Source organism: Arvicola amphibius, chromosome 8 (genome assembly GCF_903992535.2).
Source record: "Arvicola amphibius chromosome 8, mArvAmp1.2, whole genome shotgun sequence".
Classification (NCBI taxonomy): Eukaryota; Metazoa; Chordata; class Mammalia; order Rodentia; family Cricetidae; genus Arvicola; species Arvicola amphibius.
In genome coordinates, this window is record NC_052054.1 from 119781871 (window position 1) to 119799150 (window position 17280).

The window sequence follows — 17280 nt, forward strand, 5'->3', positions numbered from 1 at the left end:
TTCCCAGGCATTCTCCCTCCCCCAGGGAACACTTCCCAGAAGCCCACTGTTTACAAGGAGCCCTTTTATAACTGAAAGAGAAAACTGTTTTGTCAAGGGATGATGAGAAATTCCAAAGACACTAACCCAGACGGGATTCTAAATTTGGGGCAATCTATGGCACTCCTTCAACTCCTAGTGTTGGTCAGAAAGATTCTCAAGTTATTTTACACCACTTATAAGAAACTGGTATTCGCTGTGGTTTTTTGTTTTTATTTCTTTACATCAATAAAAATAAATGTTAGTTTTGTGTCTTTAATGTGTTGAGGATTTTATACAGCACACAGTTCAAGTTATCCTCACAGCAGTTACCGAAGGCAGAACTTTTGGCGAAAACAAGAACCTGGTAGAAATAACATATTTTGCTGGTAGCTTTAATATGTTCTCAAAGCAAACGGGACCTCGTGCCTAACCAAAGGAGAAAGTCAAGTTAGGGGTGAGGATCTGCTGCTTTGGAAACTGCGAGCTTCTCGTTTTGAAGCCCTTCAAAAGCTACTGTGCTTGTGTGTATCTGGGGGGATAAAGGGGACCAATATTTAGAGCTGCTGACTGCAGGGGCACGTCTCCGATCCCCTTTCCAACTTTATGAGTGTAGAAAGTCCGGAGGATTGTTAATAGAACTTTATACATTCTTGGAGAAAAAAAAAAAAACTGGCGGCGGAGGAGGGGTGGATATCGGAATTCTTCCATGACTGTGAAGTCTACAAAAAAGAAAATTACCACTCAAAGGCATTCCGGGGAAGGCCGGAGGAAGGCAAAACCTAAAAGACTTTCTGCTCCCCCCACCCCACTTCGGTCCCAACTCTCTTACAGAGGCCACCTAGGTCTCTGCTTTGGTTGCAAATGTCCCAGAGAACATGACATGGACCGGAAGGTTTTTCCCTTCTTAATCAGTCAGTTCAACTGTTTCCTTCTCCAACTGTTCACTTTCCTTCTAAGGGAAACCGGCACTCCATTCCCAGGAGAGGGAAACTGCTTCTGGATTTAGAGAAGAAACTGTTGCTTCAATTTTACCAAGAAACTTGGTCCTGTGAGTTTGCCCGCAATCTGTAGAGCTCTACGGAGAGCCCCCGGGGCTGTAGAAGCTACAGGCAAGGGTCACCTTTGCCACGCTTCACCCTCCCCCAGCCGGTTCCTCCGCAAAACCCCGTAGGTATGGCGTGCAGGAGTGGGGGGTGGGGGAATGTGTGAGCCCAACAGGGTAGAGCAAAGAAAGAGGACCCTAGGCGGCGCACAGGAGGCCCAGCAAAAGCACCCAGAAGGAGCCACCCCGCCCTGGGGCCGCAAAAGTGAAGTCTGGATTCCTACAGCGACAAGGTGGTGGCCACTTTATGACTTTTTCGCTCGCCGCAAAATACACTCCGGTGAACACAGACTTTTCTCAGAGGTGACGCAATGTTCTCAAACACTACCACAGACACTAATTAAAAAAATGTAAAAAGAGGGGGCAAGCCTTGCCACCCCAGGCTTCATACAGTTCCAGCTCCTTTCTCCCTTTCCTCCTAGTCTACCTCACTTTACAGTCGCTTCCCATCCATACCCCCAATCCTCCTCCAAAAAGTTTGACCACCGCAAAGGAAACCAAAAGGGAAAAAAAAGTTCTCTAGCCCCAAACCTGGCGGGAGATCAGCATCTCTTTTGTTCGGGGCGAACCCACCGTCCCTCGTGACGTCACTCAGACTCCGGGCCAATCGGAGCGCGGTCGGCGGCGGCTGCGGCGGCAGGAAGGGTGGGGGGAGTCGGGCCGGTCCCTCCTCCCGAGCCCGCAGGGCCTCGTGGGGGGCGGGAGGGGACTGTCCCATATAAGCCCCGGCTCTTGGGGCTCAGCCGCCCGCACCCGCTGAGTTGCACTAGGGGAGGAGAGGGATCCCCGGGCGTAAGCGGGACCTGCGGCCACAACTTCTGGTCCTCTCCCACCCTCTTTCCATCTTCTGTTTCCCATCTTCTTACAGGCGTCCGCACCTCAGGACTTTGCCCCGCAGGCTGCGAAAGGAACCACACTTCGGGGCCACTTGCATTCTGGGGAGGGCGGCTCTCCTCCCATCCACTCAAGATGCTCAGGGGTCCGGGACCCGGGCGGCTGCTGCTGCTGGCCGTCCTGTTCCTGGGGACAGCAGTGCGCTGCACCGAAGCCGGGAAGAACAGGAGGCAGGCTCAGCAAATCGTGCAGCCTCAGTCCCCGGTGGCTGTCAGTCAAAGCAAGCGTGAGTACCGACAGTCTGGCGGAAACCGGCGGGGCTACAGGGAAGGGTCAGTCCTCAGCGCCCGCTGAAGTTGAAGCTAAAGTTTTGCGCGCGTGCGTGGCTGGGCGAGCGTGTGTGAGTGTGCGCTTTCTTGAGAGAAGCCAGCTGTGGACACAAAAGGCTTAGGTTTGAACTGGCTGGTTGGGGGTGGAGGGCTCTGGAGAAGATCCTGCAGTTGAGGCGTGGACCGTATGGTGCTCCCCCCGCCCTCCCCCTTTCCCCCCGTAGCGCGCTAACCAATTCTACACCTTCAGATTTCCCTTCCAGGAGTCAAAACTTGTGGTGAAAGAGAAAAGCGACACGAATCTATACATTTTACATATGAGATTAGTGTGGTCACCCTGGTCCTTATTTTCTGTATTACTGAATATTTTCCAAATAGGAATGAGGAAAGAATATCCATATCGGTAGTTTCTGATTAGCTTAAAAGAGCTGTCGTCGGCTCAGTGCTGCTTTTGGGGATACCTCGAGATTCTTCACCAAGAGCAAGGACTGGAATTTCTCTTAGAGTTTTTCAGAGGCACACCCTTGCTTTACTTTGGGCTAGAGGAAATTTTGAAAGTTCTCTTTCCTTATTTATTTATTTATTTGAGTTGATCTCACATTGTAGCCTAAGCTAGCCTGTGTAGCCCAGGCTTGTGTCCAATTCTCCTGCCTCAGCTTCCACAGAGCTGGGGGTTCATAGTCAGCAACACACACAACTTAAAGTTTTCTTTCTTGTACTGTTATTATTATTATTTTGCTAAGAGTACTGATGGTTCTCAGATGTTTTAAAAGTAATTTTTATTATTTGCCTATCAGAGCGTTTCCACTCTGCTGATGTATTTCCCCTGGCCAGATGGACATGACATCATTGTATAACTTTCAGCCAAGTTAAAGGATAAGAAAAAAAAAAGCACCTAAATATCCACCTACATAAATAACGCTTAAGTCTTTGGAGAGCTAGCTTCCACATCTGTATTTTAGTGGAATGTTGCTTTTAAGAGACTTTGTGTTCTTTCAGACTCACCCATTCACTTGGGAAAATTCAATAATTTTGTAGGGGAAAAAGAGGAGGGATGAAACTGTTAAAAAAAATAGCTTCATTTTGTTAACCTTTCTCTTCCTTCAATTTTTCACAGCTGGCTGTTTTGACAATGGGAAACACTATCAGATAAACCAGCAGTGGGAACGCACCTACCTGGGCAACGCCTTGGTTTGTACCTGCTATGGAGGAAGCCGGGGCTTTAACTGCGAGAGTAAACCGGAAGGTAAGTGGAAGGCAGTGTGGTCACTGGCAGAAATGATGCTCACTTATTAAAGTTAGCTTTCAATAAAAACACCCCCAACCCCAGAGAATTGCCAGCAATTCCATCTTTGTAAAACCACTGATACTGGCTTTTCACATGCTCGTTCCCCTTACCTTGAAAACAAATGTATTTCAAACTAGTGTCCAAAGCTTTCCTTTTATTCTCCCAAAGAGTTTGATTAGAAAAATGAAAGGCTTTTGCCCTTCTTCCTTCAGAAAGAAAACTTATAAAAGTTTAATTTATTAGAAAGTTATCTCAGATCTTTGGCTCTCAGATTATGGGCCAAAAATTACTCTGAAGCACTTGTGTGTAAAGTGATTTGTTCTCTGCAGTTCAGTGAGAAACCACCACGCCTGAGCCTTTGAAGCCTCTTGATATGTTTCTTGTGAATCACAGCAGTTCCTTCAGAGAAGCTGCTTGGCTCCAGGGGAAACATTTCAGTCAGGCTGACAAAGGCCAGCACCTGCTGAGAGGGAGGCAGCCTTCAAACTCTTTGTCTCCCACGTGGCCATGAATTGATTTCCCCAGTTTGAGGTTGGAATTTGAAATCTGTCCTTTGCAACTCAGGCTGGTCCTAGGGTGTGGCCTCTTCCTGAGAATTCTTTACATTGTAAATAGAGGACAAATTGCCGAGCTTGCCAAGAACTATGGTTTCATTAAAGCATAACTTGACATTTTAAGTCTCCTTTCGGTTGCATGTAGCCATGCTTGTAAATCGGAAGAGGGGTGTCTTCCCTCAGGTGGATGGGAGAGGGTAGAGAGCTTGTGTGTGTGAGGCTCACATGGGCTTCTTCTTCTCCACAGCTGAAGAGACTTGCTTTGACAAGTACACTGGGAACACTTACAAAGTGGGTGACACTTACGAGCGCCCTAAAGATTCCATGATCTGGGACTGTACCTGCATTGGGGCCGGGCGAGGGAGAATCAGCTGTACTATCGCAAGTAAGAAAGGCATTCCGTACCTAACGTGCTGGGGGTACCCGTCAGCGTGTGCTTCTCCTTCCTGTCCCTGTTCTGTTGCTCAGGAGTGAATATTTACTCCCATGACCATATCCATGTGGTTGCCCACCTAGTTCTTGCACCTAAGGTAGAGGAAGGTGGATCTCTCTCCCTCTCCCTCTCTCTCTCTCTCTCTCTCTCTCTCTCTCTCTCTCTCTCTCTCTCCCCCCCCCCCCCCCCCGTGTGTGTGTGTGTGTGTGTGTGTGTGTGTGTGTGTGTATACAGTGGAACCAGGTAGCTCTCTTGGTTCTTTTCACTAATGTATACCCAAAGGACCTTCTTATTTTAAATAACCTTGGATCTTCAAGCCAGATTGATCATCCACAGTGTTGAACCAGTCATGCTTTTATTTTTTCTCCTGAGTCTGGTTCTTTATAATAAATAGGACTTAGGGAGCTGATCTTTCTGTTCTCAAATACAACATAGATGATGAACACCATGTATTTCCAAGGAACTTTGGGTGCTGGGCTTCATGAACTCTGTAGCTAAGGTAATCTTTCCAATATGACTCACAGGGTTGCCAGTACTTTCTATTAATAAGGCAATTTTTTAAAGCTAGCTTTTAAATGTAAGTAAGTCTTTTGTCCAAAAGAACCAATTAGTCCCTTCTGACTACTCCAACATTCCCAACACTTAATGTTAGGGTTTTTCCAAGTTTCTTAGCAAAACCCAAGAGTCAATAGTACACAGTGTTTATAATTCTGCAGACAATTCGGTCAGGGTTTCCACTCATGGGTGTGCATGCTTGCTTTCCAGCGAGTGATATTTACACCCTAGAGTAAAATGCAGTCTGTCCCTGCTCCAGGCAATTGGAATGCTCAGCCCATCATTTATGACCCCCTTGCCATTCAGATTTCCCTGTGACTTCTTCAATAGTTGACCCAATGTGAGCAGCTATGCTGTTAGCTTTTCTCCTGTCTCTGGCAGGAAACTGTTCTCAGGTTTAGGGGTCTCATTTGGGTCCACATAAGTACCTCTTTCAGATGGAACACAAGACCACCCCCTCTGTTGATTCTCTGTATCACTCTCTCCTAACGTTCGCCTTTTATCTGTAACAGATCGCTGCCATGAAGGGGGCCAGTCCTACAAGATTGGTGACAAGTGGAGGAGGCCACACGAGACTGGCGGGTACATGCTGGAGTGTCTGTGCCTGGGCAATGGCAAAGGAGAGTGGACCTGTAAACCTATAGGCAAGTGGCCTGTTGGTGTGGTTGTGGGGGAAAGAGGGGTGCAAAGTCGTCATGTGTGGAACCCAAACTACTGGGCAGGGTATCTGAACAGCAGCGTAATGATTAGTGAAATGTTCAGCGATTCCCAGTCTTAACGAAATCACATCCTGAAGTATAAACCATAGAGAAATCCTGATTTTGTTTCAAAAGCCTGAGATAGTTAAAATATTGAGGAAGAAGTGGTTTTTTGTTTATATGTGATCCTGTCCCCTTGGTGAAGACTTGTTATTTAAGGAGGGAAAGTGACACTTTGGACACACTTCTTGTTGGAATGCAGTGGGCTGAAGCACAGAATGGCATGAGGCTCTGGTCACACCTTGCTGATTTCTTTACAAACAAACCTTTTCTTTCAGTCACTTGTACTCTGTGACTCCAAAAGTTTTTTGTTTCCTAGTTCTCCAAATCATGGTTGTTGTTTTACACATTTGTTTTGTCTTTGGTTTTCATAGAGGCCTAAAATTTAAATCACTTTCTTCCTTAAGTCATTCGCAATTCAGATTGGGATATGGCTTAGGGGCACAGTTTAGTGACACAGTACTTGCTGAAGCAACTGAAAGGTTCAGTCCCCAGTACCACATAAATAAATTAAAGATTAAAAAGGAAATTATCATTTTTGCAAAGAACCATCTCCCAAGGGGTACATATATTGATTCTTTTCATTTGAAATGCTAGTGAAAAGCTTGGGAACCGGCAGAAAGCGCAGTCTGTGTACTCATTAGAAAAGAATTTGCCTGCCAACTGGCCCAGGGCTTTCTTTTGCTTTGGCTACTTGCTATGTGCTTAGCTGCAGGGCGTGCCTTCTTTTCCCTGAATAGAGTGCTACTTAAAAAAAAATGTGGCTGGATTTTTGCTTACCGCTACACTTTAAATTACAGGGAGACACTATAATTTTAAATAGCTTTCTCTCTCTCTCTCTTTCTGTCTTTCAATTTCTTCTACAGCTGAAAAATGTTTTGATGATGCTGCTGGGACTTCCTATGTCGTGGGTGAGACCTGGGAAAAGCCCTACCAAGGCTGGATGATGGTGGACTGCACTTGTCTGGGCGAAGGCAATGGGCGTATCACCTGTTCCTCCAGAAGTAGGTTTTAGCTCTTTTCTGTTGAAAATGCTCTCTGCTGTTGGCTTCTGAATTCCTAGAGTTGTAATGCTACCTCACTTGGAAGAGACCCAACACATCAACACGCTTTGGCAACTTTAAGATGTCCAGAAAAATTTTAAAACCAACACATTCTGCTTCTTCAGAGAACACTAAATAAGTAGAGAAAGAAATTCTCAATTCAATACTATCTTAGGCAGTCAGCTAGTAAAAAGAACTTTACTGTTTATTCAAATACTGAATGGGTCATCTTAGACCTAGAGATTATCACTGAGATATTTTCCTAGTACTAAGGACAATTAAATCCCTAAAGTAGCATGCAAATAAATCCCTTTACATGGGGGAGCTATTGACATGGAAATGAAAGGTTCTAGAAGTTCAGATTTCCTGCTATGTTTGAAGTTTAAATAAGGTTTATTTAGAAAACAAAAATCTTGAGAAAATGAGAAGTATTCAGTATTCTCTTTCTAATAGGAAAGTGAAACCAATTTCTGTGTATTCATTTATTGAGCTAACCAACTGTTTACATTATAACCCATTTTAGCCGGGTGGTGGTGGTGCACGCCTTTAATCCCAGCACTCGGGAGGCAGAGGCAGGCGGATCTCTGTGAGTTCGAGACCAGCCTGGTCTACAAGAGCTAGCTCCAGGACAGGCTCTAAAGCTGCAGAGAAACCCTGTCTCGAAAAAAAAATTATAACCCATCTTTATTCTTGAACTGCAATATGGCTATGAAGGTTCTAGCCTTTTTGTGAATTAGATATTGCTGTAAATGCCGAGTCAGGAAAAAAAATCACCCATTAATAAAGGCAAACACATACACACACAAAGGTCATAGGAAGGCCTTTGCAGGTTGGTGCTTTTGTCGAGACCACAGCTCCCAATGTTGTCAGACCTGAACCTTCTCAGTATCTTTGTTGACACTCCTAATCTTGTGCTTTGTAAGTAACTAGATATATACAAACCTTCCTCATCTCTGAAGGCCAGGCTATTGTCCAATTCCGAATTCCCTCCCTTACCTATAACTATATTTCATTGAACAAACGATTTTTCTTTAAGAAACTTCTTAGCTTGCTATCAGAAGAGTTTTAAGGGTTAGGTAAGAGTTTGCATTGTATTTCTTTCTAAATTTGTTTATTTTGTATGTGGAGTTGGGAGGCACACATGCCCCATTGTGCATGTGGAGGTCAAAGGACAGTTTGGAAGAGTTGATTCTCTCCACACGCAAGGTCCAGTGAGCGAGCTCAGGTTGTCAGGTTTGGTGGCAAGTGCCCTTACTCAATGAGCCCTCTCGGAGGTCCACAGTTACTTGTCTAATTGTCTTAAGCTAAAATCTTGCTACAAAGTTCTGGGAAGACTGAAGATCATCACATTTTTAAATGCTAAAGAGCTAATGAATCCATAAGTTTGGGGGAAATATTTGATCATTTTCCATGATCTATTTTTGTTTAGGGAATTTGACCTTGGGTGGTATTTTTAATTAACTATTTTAAGCTAAATAAATAAAACACATTCAAGATATTTTGATTTGATTTTTACATTCATTTTAAAACCATGCTTCAGCAAATTCCAACGCTGTTGTTAGTTTAAAATTCTACAGATAGAACTTTGAACACAGAAGCAGCAATTAAGACTTCAATACAATCTTCGAAGGGACACTAAGGATGCCTGAGGCCAGCTTTTCTTACAGCAATGAGAAGAGGCAGTATCCAGAGCACATCTTTTAGCCACGGGATAAACGGTCATTTTGGTGGTGGTTTTATTATTGTTATTATTATTGTGAGACAAATTTTTATGAAGCTCTGTCTGGCCTAGAACTTATTATGTTGCTAAGAAAGACCTTGAACTCCTAATCCTCCTGCCTCTACCTGCCAGGTGCTGTGGCTAATGGCAGTAGTCATTTTGTTTGTGACCTGTAAAGCAGGTATTTTAGAGCAAGACAGGAAAAGAATCTTCTAGCTGAAGAAACTGTTGTTCCACAGAAAGTGGAGGAAGGGATGCTTTAATCAAGACATGGCTTCCCTGGGATGGCTGGACAAAGCTTTTTCAGAACTGTCTGCCTCCCTACTGCTTCTGTGGTTGTGAGGAGAGTTGGATGGAGGGCCATATGCAATAGTTACCGGGAGAGAACAGTAGAATGCCAGAGAATGAATTGGGTCCAAGAAGCAATATAAAAAGTCTTCAAAAATTATTATTAATATTATTATTATTATTTTTTTTTTTTTTGGTTTTTCGAGACAGAGTTTCTCTGTGGCTTTGGAGCCTGTCCTGGAACTAGCTCTTGTAGACCAGGCTGGCCTTGAACTCACAGAGATCCGTCTGCCTCTGCCTCCCGAGTGCTGGGATTAAAGGCGTGCGCCACCAGCGCCCGGCCAAAAATTATTTTTTAAATCAGTGAAAGATACCAAAGAAGTTTTTTTTTTTTTTTCAAATTGGAGGGGTGGGACTGTACTATAATTAACAGTATCTGAATTTCCATATCTGTAGCACTAGCACTGGGTAAGGACTTGTCATACCAACTGCCACTTATAAGCATTCAAGCACAATGCTCCTGATTTTGTTTGAATGACTGTTTGCTTGTCAGTGACTACCTGAATTCCTTATTCAATGCTTCTTTTCTGAAACAGACAGGTGTAATGATCAGGACACCCGGACATCCTATAGAATTGGAGACACCTGGAGCAAGAAGGATAACCGAGGAAACCTGCTCCAGTGTGTGTGCACAGGCAATGGCAGAGGGGAATGGAAGTGTGAGCGACACGCTCTTCAGAGCACTTCAGCTGGTGAGGCGCTGGGACCGGGGAATAGCTTGGCGTGCCATTTGAAGATGGTTTATAGGGTTTCAGCTAAAAAGCTGAGATCGTTTACATAATTTTATTTAAAAATAGTCATGCGATATTTTGAACAAAGTTTTGAATGGCATGAAAATAGGTCTTGGATGTTGAGAAATGGATTTAAAACTATAAGTAGTACAGGGGTTTAAAAACATAGTGAGACTCAAGTAATAGCTTCATCAGCACAATTCTTTATGCATAAAAGCAGAGTTCAGCACCCAGAATCAACATACACATCCAGGTGTAGCTGTGTCATCTCTGTACCAAGTGGCTGGTGGCAGGAGGGCGGGGTCACTGGTATGTCAGCATACCCTACTTGGGTGGGGGGGTTCCAAGTTCATGAGAGAGGCTATCCTAGAGAACATGATTGGCTCTGGGCTCGATCCCTGACGTCCACGTGCACATGCTCTCACATACACGTGCATGTATACGTGCACATTTATCCTCACTCAGATGCATGATTAATAGTGAATGAGTGTGTTACATGCACTTAGAATCCTCAGTGCCCTGGGTTCAATTGTCAGCGTGCAAACAAACAATAGTTACTGTATAGAATTTAAAAGAACAACTGAAGAAGTAAAGATATTTGCATCACAGGTGGTTTATAAGAGTCTGAAGAAGGGTTGAGAGTGTTCATGTAGAGTGTTTGTCAACCGTGTATGAAGCCTGGAGAGATGGCTCAGAGGTTAAGTTGCTCTTTTAGAGGTCTTGAGTTCAGTTCCCAGCAACCACATGGTGGCTCATAGCCATTCATAATGAGACCTGATGAAATGAGGGGTGGGGTCGTAACTATGATTCCAGGGGTCAGGAAATGGAGGTAGGAGGATCAGAAGTTCAAGGTCATCCTTGGCTACTTCGTGAGTTTTAGTCAAGCCTGTTCAATAGAACACACACAGTCTCTCTCCCACACACACATCTGAAGAGAGCAGTACAGCCTTTGAAGATTCCCTTCCCACTATTGTGCTTTGCCTTCTCATCTATTTTGTAGCTATGTGATATCCTAGCCTTGTTATTAGCCTCTTAGCAATCAATCTTTTAGCTAATAGTAATTAGATTTTTTCCTTTCAATGAGTTTATCTTGACCTAGTTAATTCATGTGAAAGCAAACAAGGTTATATTTGATGATCTCTACATTATCCAATTATCATCAATAAAATAGCTATTGTGGAAAGAGAAGTTACAAATGTCAGTCTACTGAGCTACGTTAAGAATTAACTGGGAGTTGACTGAGATAAATAATGCATGCTAACTATTCTGATGACATTGCTAATATGATGCTGAGATATTTCATTATTAAAAGGTTCGAGAAACAATGTTAAGCAAAACAACCTATTCTACAAAGGCCTTGGCACTCTTCTGTATGGGGGGCTCTGACACCATTGACATCTTCTGTCTGAGCTGTCTTTGGGCCCTAGTGCTCAGCTGCACTGGGGAGATGCTCAATTCACCCCGCTAGCCATTCATTCTCCTGCCAGCTCTGCTGCTGCTGTGGGCTCTGGCCTTCAGAGCACAGATTTCTAAAAGTTGGAGAGAGCATATTCTGCTGTGTTACTATCCGAGAAAACTTGTGAGGATCCATTGGTTTAGGAAAACACACACTCCCCCTAAGTAATTCTGCTGAGTAACAACATCAGTTAGAGGGCCTAATGGGAAATCTGTGGCTATCCAGGATACCCTCCTGTGAGCGCAGTTTCAGAGAGGCCAGGAAGTCATTGAATTGGCAGCCTCTCTCGGGAAGAGGAAGGCCCCCACACTGCGTGTATGAGAGCTATCTGTGAGGGAGGAAGGAGGAGGCAGGCCATTTTGGGTGAAGGAGAAGGCAGGGCATGGCACTCAGGAATAATGACAGCCAGGCAGGAGGGGAGCTATGGAGGAGTGTGAAGTTCACAGACAAGATGCCTCCTTTGCTTGAGGGTTTGTTGAGGATGACCTGTGCTGTGTGGCAGAACAATGTCTGTCACTTAGATATGTTATTCTGGTGACCCAGGTGAGCTTATCTGGAGGGGTCTTCTGGATCGCTTCTTGGACCGAAAGCAAAAGCTAACGCACAGGATGGGACATTTCATTCAAGTTCCAGGTCAGGCCAAGACTCTGGACTCATTGATTTCTCTCTTCAAGTTTATAATGTTCCATCCCCATGCTCTTAGGATCTGGCTCCCTCACAGATGTCCGCACAGCCATTTACCAGCCTCAGACTCCCCTGCAGCCCGCTCCATACGGCCACTGTGTCACAGACAGCGGTGTGGTCTACTCGGTGGGAATGCAGTGGCTGAAGTCACAGGGAAACAAGCAGATGCTGTGCACTTGCCTGGGCAATGGAGTTAGCTGCCAGGAGACAGGTAGGTGCCATCTCCAGACAGTATCACCAGGGAGCCTACGTTTAGTTTCTGCAGTGTCTTTGTTTGCAAAAAAATGTAAAACAATGAAACCAGAATAGTTTATATTCTTACCCTCCTGTGATAGATTGCAATGGTTGACATTTTCTTCTAGTCTTTTTACATTATGTATTTTCTTCCCGTAATGAGGATCAAGCTGCTTTGTGTTTTCTGTATTTGCCAAAGGGATGCTTATAAGAGCACTGGTTTTGTGAATAGCTAATAATCTGTACTTTGAGTTTTAAATTTGGAATTATAGATGTCTTTCAACAACTCACAGCCTCTCTAGGTTACAAACATGTCTATCTTTAATTTTTTACCCTGGAATAGCCTTGTATACTATTTATTCTAACAGAATATAACCATAAATCTCTCTCCATCATCTTTGGACCATGACTAATAAAGCTTTACAAGTAGAGAAACTGAGTCATGGCACAACAGATGTGGCTCCCAAGGACATTAACAGAGGAACTCTGGCCCATGGCTCTATCCTAAATCATAATACATTTTGATTGCTCATTCACCAGATGACTCTCACTTTGTTCTTTAATGGCACAAGCTTAGCTTCCATTTAAATTTGAAATTTGCCACCAGTGGGGTGCGGTGGGGTTAGGGAGCAACTGTACTGACCGAGAGCCTTGGTTATACTTGTAGCTGTGACCCAGACTTATGGTGGCAATTCAAACGGGGAGCCCTGTGTCCTCCCATTCACCTACAATGGTCGGACCTTCTACTCCTGCACCGCAGAAGGACGGCAGGATGGGCATCTCTGGTGCAGCACAACTTCAAACTATGAGCAAGACCAGAAGTATTCTTTCTGTACTGACCATGCCGGTGAGTGTCCTGGGAGAACCAGAGCAGTGAGGAAAGCCCTCCTGCTTGCCAGAGGCCAATCATTAATTGTGAGATTGCACAAGAAACACCGCTTTGATCTGTTTGGACCCAGACACACAGCTAATTCCACAGCAGAGGCTCTTTTCCATGTCCCTTAGCACCACTGGGGAAATGACACCGAGGGAAAGGGCCCTGTGGTTTGATTACTTTGACACATAGAGATTATGAAGTGATTAAAGACACTCAAGTATTGAAATCAGTGGATGATCCCTCCGAGCTGATGAACACACAGGATAAATGTCAAGGGTGCCTCTGCTTATCTTCTGTTTAGAGCCATATTTTACACAAAGCTATCATTTAATCTTTTTTCCTCCTTGGCTGGGAAAACGAGAGAACATGAGATTTAAATCTATTTTGAAAGTGAAGATGAAAATCCACTAAGAAGCTTAGGACTATATTATCAGATAGCTTTTATTCTGTGATAGGCCCTCTGGGAATTAGCAGCCGGAACCTGGCTCTGTCTAAGCCTTTGGTCGTCTATGCTCGTTGTACACAACAAAGCTCAGCTGTAATCTTCCTGTTTGTGTGTTGTCCTGGGCAGTTTTGGTTCAGACTCGAGGTGGAAATTCCAACGGTGCCTTGTGCCACTTCCCCTTCCTGTACAACAACCGTAACTACACCGACTGTACTTCTGAGGGCAGGAGGGACAACATGAAATGGTGTGGAACAACCCAGAACTATGACGTGGACCAGAAGTTTGGGTTCTGCCCCATGGCTGGTAAGATGAGGCCCTGTGAGTGATGCCTGTGGTCTACTAGCAGCCTGTGGATACTGGTTCCTTCATTTCTCCCTAAGACAATTTGGGGAAGTATGATACACATATATGTATTATATCTTACGTTTGCAATTTGAGAAAACCATCAATAGCACTGGTTATCGATATGCTTTTAAGATCCCATTTAAAAAAAATTGAAAAAAAGAAAAAAAAGAAAGATTCCCATTGACATGACTGAATGTCAAAAACTAGAACACAGTGCCAAGTGCTTTTAAAACTTTATGTCTTCAAATGTAAATTCACAATAAAACTATCTGACTCATTGTCACAGACTAATAGTTATTGACACATAGCCAGTTTGACTGACACCACAGTTATAAAGAACAAAGTGATCAGAAGAAGTCAAATTGTTACCTGACAAATAGAGAACTGTCCCTGGTTTACCTAAATAATGAAGGAGGAACCGGGTATTGGTTATTTTGTTTTTAAGTTTTGGGAGTCCTGTAGAAGACATTTTATTTTCCAGTTGTAGAACCAGGAACTTGAGTGTCATGTGTGGGAAGAGGCAAGGAAAAGACAGTACTTTTCCTTTTTCTCATTTCAGCAAAAGATGGCACTGGGTTTAAGAGGGAAGTCCCTTTTACATGGGATTTTATTTATGCTCAGTATTCCTTTGAGCTAGAGTGAGCTGAAATACGTGAAGTCACCAGGCTGTAGTTAAATCCAGCCTTCTAAATAATGAGAATCAACTGAAAGAATGTAAGAGATTTTCCTAGTCTGATTCTCCAGCTCTCCTGGTGTTTCTCTCCAATCCCCTCTGGACTATTTGTTTCCTGGAGGGTTCAAAACTCCACCTTCATCCAGCGGTGTGCATGCACGTCTTCTTCCCAAACGAGAGGTCTTAGACTCATCAAACAAGACCAGTAACTTCCTATGCCTGCCCATCTCTATCACGTGATCATTTAGCAAGTATTTCTTGATCCTTTTCCAAATAGCCCATGAGGAGATCTGCACAACCAACGAAGGGGTCATGTATCGCATTGGGGATCAGTGGGATAAGCAGCATGATTTGGGCCACATGATGAGGTGCACGTGTGTTGGTAACGGTCGCGGAGAATGGGCCTGCATTCCCTACTCCCAGCTCCGAGGTACGCTGATGTATTGGTGAGCAGGGGTACAGAGGGACTGTGTGAAAATCCTTACCTGCCAAAAGCAGAAAAGGAAGCACCCAGTGCCAGGTTTTTCCTCCACTTACTGTGCTGGAGAGGTTTCTTGTTTCCAGCAGTCCGTTGAGAAAAGCTGACAGAGTTGGGTAGTTCTGGGGCTCTGGAAACAGTCCCAGATGTAAGTACTTAAGTTGAGCCAAAAGGGTGGCTTCCTAAGGAGAGCACCAATATTTGATCCTTTTAGCTCCAGATTATGCCTGTGTTTCTGTCTAGGGCAGATAAGATCTTTTCTTCTTTTTTTCCTTTTTCTTTTTTGTTTTTTTGTTTGTTTGTTTATTGTTTTGTTTTGTTTTTCAAAACAGGGTTCTCTGTGTAGCCCTGGCTGTACTGGAACTCACTCTGTAGACCAGGCTGGCATCAAACTCACAGAGATCTGCCTGCCTCTGCCTCCCAAGTGCTGGGATTAAAGGCTTGTGCCCCTAACCTTTTGGCAGCCTATACGCCAGTCTTATGGAGGCATTGTCTCAATTGAGATTCTCTCATTCCAGATATGTCTAGGTTTGCGCCAAGTTGGCAGAAACCACCCAGCACAATTCCTCTTCATTCCAGAAACCAGACCACATTATAATATATACTATACAAACTTCTCTACTCATCTAATTGTGACAATCAGAATTTAAATAAAATCATCAACTAAACAGGAATGTTAGAGGAACTAGGACATTTATTTGTTGAAACACTAGTTTATTCACAGGAAGCTATAGTTTACCGTTGTTTTTAGTTTAGGACTTTTTTGACAATTATAAGTCTGTTAGACAGAATAAGAGGGAAGTAAGTTATGTTATTAAGCTTTAAAAAAAGCTTGCTCTATTCCAGTAGAAAAGATATTTTAGCAGCAGTTAAATCCAGCAGTAGAACCTAATGCTATGAAAAAGTACAATTTCTTCTATTTCATTAGTTAAAGTTCATCACTATCCAACTGTTCCCTGAGCAGATCAGTGCGTTGTGGATGATATCACCTACAATGTGAACGACACATTCCACAAGCGCCATGAGGAGGGACATATGCTGAACTGTACGTGCTTCGGTCAGGGCCGGGGCAGATGGAAGTGTGATCCCATTGGTAAGTGGCTGCTGTGATTGGAGGGTTTCATCTTGGAGCATGGTTAGGCAGTTGTGGATAAGGACGGCTCTTTGATGTTGCTGCATTGCGTTCACCCCACACCCGACGCGGTGGTCAGCAGAGAGCTTGGCCCAGTGTGTCCTCATCGTGAGCCAGTGTACAATCTGTCCTGCCACTCATCTTTTTGCTGTTGTTGCTCAGTTTAGTGACAAGTGTCCTTTACTTCTGTTGAGTGGATTTAGTTTTTTGGTTCTGAATCATGAAAAGGAACTTTCTTTTACTGACTGTGGAAACATGGGTAAAGGACTAAGCTGGTAAATACCTTCTTTCAAAACACGCTGTCCTTTGGCCCTTTGGCCCACCGTATAATAGATAGAACTGTGTTAACGGCGAAGGTTCAACCTTAAAAATAGCCCTATTCCAAAAATCCAAAGTTTAAGATAATCAATTCAGATGTCAGGCTAAAGGAGGCAGGCTGCTTCCTGAGACAACAAATTGATCCCAGCAGTTTGTTTGGCTTGAGATTGCAAAGCTGAGAGATCCAAAAGACTTGTGTATACACTGCTCATGTTTAAAATTTAGCTCATTAGTGCAGAATGAGCTCCTGAATTTTGAAGGAATATATAAAGCAAAATTATTGCAAAGTTCTTTCTTGCTGTTCAAAGGGCAAGTCAGTTACTTTGATATCTTAACTTTAAAATTTTAATTGATATCTAATTTTTAAAAATTAATATTCAGATTATGAGTATGTACCAAAATTTTAATCTTTACATTTTAAATTTAGCAATGTTTCTCTTTTAGGAAGCTAAATATCTTTCCTTTCCAATATGTACATTTTAGTTTTTATGACTAGTTTCTCTATAAGATAAATTATTTGAACAAAATATTATTTTAGAAATAGGGAAATGACTGCACACGCATGTACTCAAACACTCACATGCACACATATCACACATGCACAGCACCGCACACACCTGTACATGTACAACTATTATTTTAACTATATTTGTAAGGAGAATTGCAAGTTTTAGTTATATTTTAAGAATATACTCTATCACACTACAATGATGTGTTTGGGACTGTTTTCATGTTTTCCTTGCGTATGTTCTAGACCAGTGTCAAGATTCAGAGACCCGGACATTTTACCAGATCGGCGATTCCTGGGAGAAGTTTGTGCATGGTGTCAGATACCAGTGCTACTGCTACGGCCGTGGCATTGGGGAGTGGCATTGCCAACCTCTGCAGACCTACCCAGGTAAGCAGCTCTGAGACTGACTGC

At 43.6% G+C, this 17280-nt stretch overlaps 1 protein-coding gene across 6 annotated transcripts in view; it reads left to right on the plus strand.

The window, feature by feature from the left end:
• The first annotated feature begins 1858 nt into the window (after window positions 1–1858).
• The window catches only part of Fn1 (fibronectin 1), a 67306-nt gene continuing 51884 nt past the window's right edge, over window positions 1859–17280 (plus strand). For all 6 annotated transcript variants that reach the window (XM_038338534.1, XM_038338535.1, XM_038338536.1 and 3 more), the window contains exons 1-12: window positions 1859–2243; window positions 3404–3532; window positions 4376–4513; window positions 5629–5760; window positions 6741–6878; window positions 9522–9677; window positions 11876–12067; window positions 12758–12937; window positions 13539–13715; window positions 14708–14860; window positions 15873–16001; window positions 17113–17256. In XM_038338534.1, the coding sequence (XP_038194462.1) occupies window positions 2093–2243; window positions 3404–3532; window positions 4376–4513; window positions 5629–5760; window positions 6741–6878; window positions 9522–9677; window positions 11876–12067; window positions 12758–12937; window positions 13539–13715; window positions 14708–14860; window positions 15873–16001; window positions 17113–17256 (1819 nt within the window). In that variant the 5' untranslated portion in view covers window positions 1859–2092. The remainder of the gene's footprint in view (window positions 2244–3403; window positions 3533–4375; window positions 4514–5628; window positions 5761–6740; window positions 6879–9521; window positions 9678–11875; window positions 12068–12757; window positions 12938–13538; window positions 13716–14707; window positions 14861–15872; window positions 16002–17112; window positions 17257–17280) is intronic.